We start from the raw sequence: 12,129 nt of genomic DNA on the forward strand, positions 1-12,129 counted from the left end.
TGAAGAAAAAGGACAGAATTTTAGGCAGAATAAACCTAACATTACTTGAATATTGCATTTCTCTAAGAAGTCCTTTAGCTTAATATGCAGAGACACCAAAACTGTGGCAGCCTAAGAAAGCAAATAAAGAGTAATTACTAGATGAGCTGTAAAAGTAAGAATGCTATCATGCTGAAACTGAATTATTCAACTACTGACATTCCATTTGCTATTTCACTCAGAAAAGAGAAGCTGTCTCATCCACTTGAAAGGTTTTTGTGTACCTGTCACATTTGTCTTTTGCACTTTTCTTTTTCTCCTCAAACTGTTCCAAGAGGCCTTTTGGTTTTCCAAGAGACAAAGGAAGAGGAAACAAGCCTCCATCTTTTGGATCTCCTCCAAGCAGCTGGGGTTTTGTTTGGTACTTTGTGAAAATACTAGGTTCACTCTGTTCAGTGGAAAAGAAAAACATCATAGCCTTTCACACATAAAAATATTTATAGCATTCACTATTTTCTATACAAAGCAGAGTTACACTTAAGTGCAAACTATAATACTAAAATCCAATGCAGCATGTAGAATTTCCTTTTTATTTCATATGCACCAGAAAATTATATTAAAGAAAAGCAACTCTTTTTACTAATATAATTTCTGCTTTACCAGCCCAGAGATATTTAAAATGTCAGCTAAAATGGCTTAAAATCAATTATATAAGTTTAAAGGGAACAACAGAAAATTATGCTGTGTTGAGATAATGTGTTAAAGTTTTTATATTAATAAGTTTAACTCAAGTTGTTGTTGCTCAGTTGCTGATGAACTAGACTTACTGATAAGTTTGACATGTAATGTAAATGGCACATGGTAAGCCATTTCCTGCATTCCAAAGCAAAACTTACTCTGAAACGTTCAGGTAGTACACTTACTCCTTCACATCACTGGATACCAATTTTTGTACTAAAATACTTATCTCAGAGCATACCTTGCTAAGTTACAGTAGTGACCTAATCTTATTAAGTCTATCTGATGCAGTTAAGTCTGTGTATAAAGTTAAATCTGGTTCTAGACCAAAATAAATAAATTAAAAAAAATATTTCTGACTCACAAAAGAAAACAAGCTGATCTCCAAAAAATCAAGAGATTCTGGCCCTTGGGCTTCCCGTGTGGCTCAGCTGATAAAGAATCTACCTGCAATGCAGGAGACCTGGGTTCGATCCCTAGGTTGGGAAGATCCCCTGGAGAAGGGGATGGCTACCCACTCCAGTATTCTGGTCTGGAGAATTCCATGTACTGTATAGCCCATGGGGTTGCAAAGAGTCGGACACGACTGAGTGACTTTCACTTTCACACTTTCTGGCCCTTATTCATCAACTTAGGCCTCAGTATCCTCATCTCCTTTTTCAAGGAGTTAATGACTAAATCTACAAAGCATCTGATGTTTCTTAGGAAAAAAATGTCCATATAGAATAATATTTATATTACTTTGTCTCTATTTCTAAAGTTCTTTTTTCTTATTGAATATTCACAAACAATAATATGACAAGCCTTAGAAAATGCCATGTAATATTTGGCACTCCCTAGGAGTGGTCAAAGTACTGGAAATATTCTGTGTTGCTTTAGTAATAGAAGAAAATGCAAATTAAATGTTTTCCATTTCAGACTACCAAGTCAAATTAATCACCAATCAAACACAAATCTATTTAGGGCAGTGATCCTTAGAGGTGTACAATTCTAAAATATAGTGCAGCATAATAAGTCATCTTTACAGTTTATCTCCATAATGACTGTGAAACATGTGCAGAGAAATTCTGGAATTCAAACTCACATCCAGAGAATTCTGTTGTGACTGTTTTGGATGTCTCAAGTGGACTTCAGAGTCCACAGGTGTTGACAGGGTCTGTGAACCTTCTGGACAGAACTGGGATCCAAAAAGGAACTGGGAATCACTGAGACTGGAGTAATCAGTCTGATTGTTATTCCAGTTAGATGACTTAGTGGCCCTGAAATTAAGCAAGACGATAAAAGTATATCAAGTAGACAAACATCCTGAACAAATGAAAACCATAATTCAAAATTATTTCAGAATATTCTGGGCAGAATGCTAGCTTTTTTTTGACCTCCCAGTCCCCTGCACACTGCCAGTACTACCTCTAAAGAAAGAAGGAAATTATGAATGCCAGACATTTTGATTACAACAACCTTGGAACAATCAGATGGAAATTCAAACATTAAGGACTAACACCATTATTTCTTATACAACAAGATTATGGGCTTTAACACCATTTTGGAGATCAAAGGTCAGAAAATCTTTAGGGATTAAGAGAACATTTTAAAAGGTTGAATTTGTTTATCAGTAAGGGAACAGATTAAAAATAAAATACAGCTTATGCATGTAACCGATTCAGTAGTCAGAATTAATAAACTAGATTTACATATAACTACATGGATAAGTCTCAGAAACATAATTTTGAGTGAAGAAAAATAAAAATGTAATGAACTCTCTCATGTATTAATGTAATTTATAAGCCTACATCATACATATTAAACAAGTATGTAATTGAATATGTAGAAGATTAATGGGAAGGATACACATTAACTCCCCTAGAATGTGTGTCTGTCGGGAAGGAAAGGAGCAGGACTGGAGGGAGAGAAGACGCTATAATACACAATCACAATATAGACCTAGATACGGACTGAATGTGTGTGTCCTCCCAAATTTATGTTGAAACACCGAAATCAGATTGATTATATTCTTTGCAGCCAAAGATGGAGAAGCTCTATATAGTCAACAAAAACAAGACCAGGAGTTGACTGTGGCTCAGATCATGAACTCCTTATTGCCAAATTCAGACTTAAATTGAAGAAAGTAGGGAAAACCACTAGACCATTCAGGTATGACCTAAATCAAATCCCTTATGATTATACAGTGGAAGTGAGAAATATATTTAAGGGACTAGATCTGATAGAGTGCCTGATGAACTATGGACGGAAAAAAAAAAAAAAAAAAACTATGGACGGAGGTTCGTGACATTGTACAGGAGACAGGGATCAAGACCATCCCCATGGAAAAGAAATGCAAAAAGGCAAAATGGCTGTCTGAGGAGGTCTTAATAGCTGTGAAAAGAAGAGAAGCGAAAAGCAAGGAGAAAAGGAAAGATATAAGCATCTGAATGCAGAGTTCCAAAGAATAGCAAGAAGAGATAAGAAAGCCTTCCTCAGAGATCAATGCAAAGAAATAGAGCAAAACAACAGAATGGGAAAGACTAGAGATCTCTTCATGAAAATTAGAGATACCAAGGGAACATTTCATTCAAAGATGAGCTCGATAAAGGACAGAAATGGTATGGACCTAACAGAAGCAGAAGATATTAAGAAGAGGTGGCAGGAATACACAGAAGAACTGTACAAAAAAGATCTTCACAACCAAGATAATCACGATGGTGTGATCACTGACCTAGAGCCAGACATTCTGGAATGTGAAGTCAAGTGGGCCTTAGAAAGCATCACTACGAGCAAAGCTAGTGGAGGTGATGGAATTCCAGTTGAGCTATTTCAAATCCTGAAACATGATGCTGTGAAAGTGCTGCACTCAATATGCCAGCAAATTTGGAAAACTCAGCAGTGGCCACAGGACTGGAAAAGGTCAGTTTTCATTCCAATCCCAAAGAAAGGCAATGCCAAAGAATGCTCAAACTACCACACAATTGCACTCATCTCACATGCTAGTAAAGTAATGCTCAAAATTCTCCAAGCCAGGCTTCAGCAATACGTGAACCGTGAACTTCCAGATGTTCAAGCTGGTTTTAGAAAAGGCAGAGGAACCAGAGATCAAATTGCCAACATCTGCTGGATCATGGAAAAAGCAAGAGAGTTCCAGAAAAACATCTATTTCTGCTTTATTGACTCTGCCAAAGCCTTTGACGGTGTGGATCACAATAAACTGTGGAAAATTCTGAAAGAGATGTGAATACCAGACCACCTGATCTGCCTTTTGAGAAACCTGTATGCAGGTCAGGAAACAACAGTTAGAATTGGACATGGAACAACAGACTGGTTCCAAATAGGAAAAGGAGTACGTCAAGGCTGTATATTGTCACCCTGCTTATTTAACTTATATGCAGAGTACATCATGAGAAACACTGGACTGGAAGAAGCACAAGCTGGAATCAAGATTGCTGGGAGAAATATCAATAACCTCAGATATGCAGATGACACCATCCATATGGCAGAAAGTGAAGAGGAACTCAAAAGCCTCTTGATGAAAGTGAAAGTGGAGAGCGAAAAAGTTGGCTTAAAGCTCAACATTCAGAAAACGAAGATCATGGCATCTGGTCCCATCACTTCATGGGAAATAGATGGGGAAACAGTGGAAATAGTGTCAGACTTTATTTTTTGGGGCTCCAAAATCACTGCAGATGGTGACTGCAGCCATGAAATTAAAAGACACTTACTCCTTGGAAGGAAAGTTATGACCAACCTAGATAGCATATTGAAAAGCAGAGACATTACTTTGCCAACAAAGGTCCGTCTAGTCAAGGCTATGGTTTTTCCTGTGGTCATGTATGGATGTGAGAGTGGGACTGTGAAGAAGGCTGAGCGCTGAAGAATTGATGCTTTTGAACTGTGGTTGGAGAAGACTCTTGAGAGTCCCTTGGACTGCAAGGAGATCCAACCAGTCCATTCTGAAGGAGATCAGCCCTGGGATTTCTTTGGAAGGCATGATGCTAAAGCTGAAACTCTAGTACTTTGGCCACCTCATGCGAAGAGTTGACTCATTGGAAGACTCTGATGCTGGGAGGGATTGGGGGCAGGAGAAGGGGATGACAGAAGATGGCTGGATGGCATCACTGACTTGATGGACGTGAGTCTGAGTGAACTCTGGGAGTTGGTGATGGACAGGGAGGCCTGGCGTGCTGCGATTCATGGGGTCGCAAAGAGTCGGACACAACTGAGTGACTGAAGTAAGGAGGATGGGACCCTCCTGATGAGATTAGTGTCCTGATAAGAACAGACACCAAAGAGCTTACCCTCATTCTTTCTCCATCATATGAGGACACAGAAAAAGGCAATTGTCTGCAAGCCAAGAAGGGAGTCTTCACCAAAAACCAATCATGCTGGCATAGGACTTTCAGTTCTAAGACTTTTCAATCTCCAGAACTGTGAGAAAATAACTTTCTGTTGTTTAAGCCATCCAGTTTATTGTACTTTGTTGTGGCAACCCAAGCAGACTAATATAGGTCTCATACAGACTGAAGAATATGATCAACTCAGATTTGCACACAGAAAGATCCATTAAGCACTGTATTATTCCCTTTTACACTTTACTGTCTTATCCTTGATTGTTTTATATACTTCTAGCTGTGGACCCCCAACTTGCTTCCCATGGATACCTATGCCAGTCTAAATCTCACATTTGAAGGGGATAATGATATTGATAATGATACAATCACACTTGAATACAGTGTACTGAGTCTACACAGAGATAGCACATAAGTGGATAGACAAACATATAGTCTTCAAGTTTTTACTTGAAAGACATCTCAAAAACAGTTTATGTTACTTAATGCTGTTGTATAACCCAAGAAAACATCCTTTTCATTAAAACACACAGGCAGATCATTCCTTTTCCAAATGCTAAATTTAAAATAGATAGCACATAAGTACATATTCTAAGCCAAAGGAATCATTATATATTAATACAAGAAAGAAATAAACCCTACTTGTTCAGAACAGAGAAGAGAAATTATTTTGACTCATAGAATCATTTTCTAAGATTAGCTAAGGTAATGGGCTACACACATATATTATAATATGGTTTGCATAATCATTGCTCAAAATAGCTAAATAGCTCTCTGTGACTCCGTTCTTAGGTCAAAGAGAATAATTAGCTGGGCTGGAAAAGAAACAGCTCTGTGAGCCTACAGAAGTCATGTAGGATTTGTATCTTCAAGCTACGATCTGGAATTAAACATATATTTTTTTCCCCTACTCTGTATCAACTGTAAGCCTTTTTTTTCTTTTCAAGGAAAAAACAAAAAGAACAATGTTTTAGGTTTTTTGCTGTCTTTAGGAAGGTGTTAGGAGGAAAAAAAACTATTCAAAGATTAAAGCATGCCAAAAACAATTGGAAATCCCTCCATATATACCACTTCTGGGGCACACCCACCAAACTAGCAATAGCAGGCCCTTCTGCATGGCTAGAGGACACCAATCTAAGTACTTCAGCGGAGTGGTAGAGGGAACAATATTTCAATGAGGCTTGTTAGCAGTTGGAGTGGTTACCTACAAATTGTACGATACAGCTGAATACATTGTCTTGAGTTTGCTCCTTGCTGTTTCAATAGCAATTGCTCCAAATGAGGTTAGAGTTTCTAGATGTTGGACCATGTCTAACTCTCACAGGCCTCATAGTCCCTAGGTCTGGTGCTGGACAGTCATTGTTCAATTAGCATACATAGCTGAATTGATATTAATTTTATAATCAGAAAATAGGCAAAGGGAGAAGACAGTATGAGGGGGTTACAGTGCTGACAAGCGAGGGGAAGAAGCTATATGGGGTAACTCTATTACTATAAACCCATACGAAGGGGAGCCTGTTTTCATGAAATCAATCTTCTCAAGTAGAAGAATACATAACCAGAAAACTTACCCAGAGCCTGAGGGGATACTGAACATATCTTTGATATTCCAGACATTAAAATTCATGTCTTATGATTATTCCCTTTAAAAAGAGAGGAACATTCATTTAAAAGGTTAATACAGTACTTTTCCAAAGATTACTTTACAGTGACTGTTATATGTAGATGAGGGCATTTCAGCAGTTATATTCTCATCCAGTTGGTGAAAATTCCCATTACATATCTGCCAGAAATAGGTTTTGTGTTTTTTTTTCCTTGCAGTTAAATTGCATGCAAATTCCCCGCAATATCAGAGCCCAAACCCAGCCACCTGTAAAAAAGTAAATTTGCCTGCCATCCTTTGCTTTCTTGTTTCTTGTTCTGCCACCTCTACTAATAATCTGCTTTTAGAAAAAGACCAATAAACCCCTCTTTCATTGCCTGATACAAAGAATGACTTAATCTATAACCTTTCCCGAAAAGACTGGTTCTTCTCAGCCCATAGGATATTGGAATGCCAAGAAAGCTGTGGAATTTAGGCAGTAAGAAGCTGGTTGAAGAATAAGTGCTATGGGCAAAAGTGTCTTCCCACACCTCTTACAGCAGTTTCCTATTCCGCTCACTGCCAATCTAACATACTACATAATACAGTTCATATGATGATCATAGTGCCTGGATTTTATGAAACAAGCCCAATTTTCAATTTTGTCTCCTTGATCCCACAGAACATTCATATGTATCAGATTGTATATTACCACTGAGAGCATCAGAAAATGATACCCACACATATGAGATCCCCAGTATAGATCTAGATAAGATGAAGCATAAGTTCTGAACAAATACAGGTAGTTTGGTATACATTAATATAATTTAACCTTGTTTAGAGAAATGTATTACACTGAAGTTTTCTAACTTTCTAAAACATTACACACATTTGTGTGTTTATAAGCATTTGTTTTGCAAGAAAGTTAAGTCAATAGACCACAGAATCAAGGGGCTAAAGGTAGTACTACTTTCACCGTATCTACTGTGTGCTAGGCACAGTGCTGGACACATTGCAGAATATAAGCTTAATGATTTTGTGAGGCAGATTTTGTTATCCCCATTTAAAAGCTTGTGAAGATTCAGATAGGCTAAATAATTAGCTCAAATTCTAAATAATTCTTGATAAATATGCTAGATCATTGAGATGAAAACTGAAGAAAATTCATTTTAAAAACTGGCAATATTGTCCAGATGGGTTCACAGGTAAATTCTACCAATTCATTTATAGACAAAACCATACTAATTCTGTATAACCTCACCCAAGAGGTAGCAGAAGGGACACTTTCTAGCTCATTCTATGAGGCCAGCATTATGCTAATAATATAACCAAAGACATTACAAAAAAAGAAGACTACAGACCAGTGTCTCTCATGAACATAGATGCAAAGTCCTCATCAAATTATTAGCAAATTGAATCCAACAATGCATAGAAAGAATTATACACAACAGGAGATGCAAACAGGGCTAGTTCAGCATTTGAAAATCAATTAATATAATCCATTAGGATTATAGGACTGATATTGAAGTTGAAACTCTAATATTTTGGCCACCTGATGCGAAGACCTGACTCATTGGAAAAGACCCTGATGCTGGGAAAAATTGAAAGCAGGAGGAGAAGGGGATGACAGAGGATGAGATGGTTGGATGGCATCACCGGCTCAATGGACATGAGTGTGAGTAAACTCGAGGAGTTGGTGATGGACAGGGAGGCCTGGCATCCTGCAGTCCATGGGGCCGCAGAGTCAGACAGGACTGAGAGACTGAACTGAACTGCTAATTCATTGCATCAACAGGCTAAAGAAGAAAAAGTATACAACCATATTGATACAAAAAAGCGTTTGATAAAATCCAACACCCATTCATGATAAAAACTCTCAGCAAAGTAAAAAAACAGAAATTTCCTCAACTTTATAGAAAACATCTACCCCCAAACCCAAAGTTAACATCATCCTTTTAAAAAAATTTTTCATTGGGGCATAGTTGATTTACAATATTGTGCTAACATTACACTTAATGGTCAGAAACTAAAAACGCTCCCACTAAAATCAGGAACAATGCAAGATGCTTCCTCACATCTCATCACATAAATTAGCACAGGACTAGATAGACAAACCAGTAGAACAGAGCAATAAATCTTTCTGAAATGGAAATGTATGTTTATGATAAAGGTAGTATCTCAGATTTGTTGGGGAGAGATAAACATTTTATTTATTTATTTTTTTTTTTTTGAGATAAACATTTTAAAGTAGACTTGGGATAACTGAATAGATATATCAAAAAAAATCAGATCTAGTCTGTTCACCATATGTCACAAAATATTACAAATGAATCAGAGATAAAATAAATATGAAACCATAAAAGCACTGGAGTGGAGGAAACGTAAATTTCTCTATAGCCTGGAAGTGGGGAAAACTTTGACTCAAAAAGTCCAGAAGAAAAAAACTGACAAATCTGACTACATAACATTTTTAAAAAGAAAATTTTGTATCACACTACAAATCTTACAGAAAATGGTCAGGACATCTGAGCCAATGGTTCACAGTAAAAGAAACACAAAAGCCCTTATATGGGAATTCCCTGGCTGTCCAATGGTTAGGACTCTGAGCTTCCACTACAGGGAGCACAGGTTCTATCCCTGGTCAGGGAACTAGGATCCTGCATGCCAAGTGGTGAGGCCAAAACCATCATCATCATCATCATCATCATCACTATGTCTTTTCCCTGCTTTTTCTCTACCCTATCATCCTAATATATATTTTATTAATTTATCATATTTTGTCTCTCACCATGCACACCCATGCCTACCAGAATGTAGTTTTAAGCTCTTTGAAGATAGGAATTTTTGTCTGTTTTGTTCACTGCTATACCCTCAAAATCTACAAATTGTGCATAGCAAATAATAAGTGCTAGCAAATAATACAAAATATTATTAAATGAGTAAATGGGAACTAAATTAGGACAATGGAGCAAAACTTTCCAAATATCCATAAATTTAAAACACATTGTTTTCAATTATTACATTTAAGTCCCTGGATCATCACAGACTTTATTATATATTTTAATAAAGGAGATAAAGTAAATATGGGATTCCTGATCTTCATGTTTGGGGGTCCCTGGTGGCTCAGATGGTAAAGAATCTGCCTGCAATGCAGGAGAGACCTGGGTTGGATTCCTGGGTCCGGAAGATCTCCTGGAGTAGGAAATGGCAACCCACTCCAGTATTTTTGCCTGGAGAATTCCATGGACAGAGCAGCCTTGCGAGCTACAGTCTATGGGGTGTGTATGTCCGAGTTTTTTTGATAGTCTGTGTTTTTTTTCTTCCATCCACACTAGCAGAATTTCCTCCATCTAAAGTGTAGATTTAGAATCTAGACACTTTTACACATATCACTACAAGGTCATTTTTTTTTTAACAAGGTCCTTATAACTACATATAGATGATAAATCCTCTATTGTTTTTCACTTCTGTTTATGCTGATAGAGTAATTTATATAACCTGTTGTTTGCGGTTTAGAATAACTACTCCCCAGGTTCCAGACCTAACTTACTCTTAAGAGGTTTCTTAAATATGGTTTTAGAAATTCTATGGTTATACCAATTGTGCTTAACAGCCACCTGGTGCTTTATGTGCCAAGATCTCAGTTTACCTGTCCTCTGTGCATTCACCTGTCACCATGCTATCTGTATACATGCTTTTATATTCTCAGAGGGTAGAAATCCCATCTACAAAAATCCCTCTCCTCACAGATACTAGTATAACATTAGTAATGAAGAGGTAGTCATTCTTAGTTGGACCTTAGCTATTTTAAGGTAAATGAAAATTGAAATGCACATATTAACACCTTACAGGGGCTGAGTTCCCTCCCTCTCTCATCCTCCAATCCCATTAAAGGAAGCAGAAAAGGAAGGGAAAGGTTTCAGTGCAAGTGACTATTTCCACAAGAAGGGCCTTGGCATGGTTATGTGCAGGGAGGAATATATGGGGCTGAAGAGGGTGTGTCCTAAGGGGCTCCAAGCCCTCCCATCTGACCTCATCTTCAACTAAGAGAATCCTGAGATCGCAGTGCAGGGTCCTCCAAGTGCCCCTACTTGGCCACAGGGAAAACTAGTCTGTTTTTCTGGCCTCCACCAGGCCTGCCTCAACCTCGGTTCAGTCGCTCTTTCTCATTTTCAGTCTCTTCTACCAGGAGACATGCTCTGGGATCGTAGACTAAATAAGTCATTCCTTGTCCTTTCCAGACCCCTCCAAGGGATTTCCCGTCATAATAATCAATGACCAATCCCAGTGGGTTTCCCTGGGTTCCGGTTCACCCTGACTTCGGGGGCGGACTCTCTTCCTGGTCTCTGAGGCAGGCCGGGAAGCCTTCGTCCGCAAAGAACCTGAGGAAAACAGCTCCCCAGGGAAGCTGAAGTCAAGTCCCTTGAAGAGCCAGGGTGGTCTTTCCTCACAGAGAAAGAAAGGGCTAACCCTAATCCCAACACCACACCCCCACCTCCCATCCCCCGACCACCCCGCCCCCCGCGTCCCCCGACGACCCCCCTGCCCCCGTCCCCCGTCCTCCGACCCCCCCCATCCTCCATCCCCCGACTCCCCACCCCCCACCCACCACACTCCAGCCTGCCCTGCCCAACCCCCTCCGGCCTCCACCTCTGAGGGCACGCGCCTGATCTAGAGGCCGCTTGGTCCCGAGGAGGTTGCCTAAGCTGTGTGGCCACGCCCCCAGGATGCGCTCTGACCAATGAGAGTTACTTCCCTTCCCCTGGGCCCGCTCCTGCCACAGCAAGCTGCTAACGGTTTTAACGGTCCTAATAGTTTGTGAAGCCTTTAATCTTGGGCCAGGTTCGCTGACCTACATTTCACCACATACTGCTGTGCAACACCCAGCCTACACACACCTGACGAGATGGACCCTCACACCTGCATACTCATACCCTGCTGTCCACCCACACCTTGCCCTGAATCCCCTCGCTGATGCAGACGCTCTCAGATAGTTATAGATGGCTGTCTAAGCCGTGAAGTGGCTTGAGATCACCAATGAAGGAGTATGAATGGAAAACAGATTGTATTGAGTCCCAAGACACGCAAAGTTTAGAGGCTTCAATGAGGAAAAAGCAGCAAAGGAGTCAGAGTAGGAGTGGTTAGGGATAGGGGAGGAACACCAGCAGTGACTGAGGAGTTGTGGAAGCCTCCAGGACCATCCATCAAAGAGGAAGTTAAGTGTCAGATGCTGCTAATGAATCAAGGAAAATGAGAATTAAATATTGGTGACCTTGACAGGAGCAGTTTTAGTAATGTAGAGGGGACAAAAACCTGATTGGTATGTGGTTTCAAAAGACTTAGCTGATAAAAGACTGGTACATAAAATGTATTTCAAAATATTCAACAATAGGAAAAAAACTTTGAAGATAGAACACCTCTCCAGAGAAGATACACCGATGGCAAATAAACAGGAAAAATGTTCAACAGTGTATGTCATTAGAGAAACAAAAT

The 12,129-nt window shown here is 39.3% G+C and overlaps 1 protein-coding gene across 2 annotated transcripts in view; it reads right to left on the reverse strand.

The window, feature by feature from the left end:
* Nucleotides 1-11,337, reverse strand: part of IHO1 (interactor of HORMAD1 1) — a 28,013-nt gene extending 16,676 nt beyond the window's left edge. The window contains exons 1-4 of one of the 2 annotated variants that reach the window (XM_070777218.1): nt 11,287-11,337; nt 6,626-6,697; nt 1,802-1,976; nt 264-427 (exon numbers count right to left, since the gene is read on the reverse strand). In XM_070777218.1, the coding sequence (XP_070633319.1) occupies nt 264-427; nt 1,802-1,976; nt 6,626-6,681 (395 nt within the window). In that variant the 5' untranslated portion in view covers nt 6,682-6,697; nt 11,287-11,337. Of the gene's footprint in view, nt 1-263; nt 428-1,801; nt 1,977-6,625; nt 6,698-10,668; nt 11,099-11,286 lie in introns of those variants that run through there. The other variant, XM_019985097.2, reaches the window with a different exon arrangement.
* Between the last annotated feature and the right edge of the window lie 792 nt (nt 11,338-12,129).

Source organism: Bos indicus, chromosome 22, assembly GCF_029378745.1.
Source record: "Bos indicus isolate NIAB-ARS_2022 breed Sahiwal x Tharparkar chromosome 22, NIAB-ARS_B.indTharparkar_mat_pri_1.0, whole genome shotgun sequence".
Lineage (NCBI taxonomy): Eukaryota > Metazoa > Chordata > Mammalia > Artiodactyla > Bovidae > Bos > Bos indicus.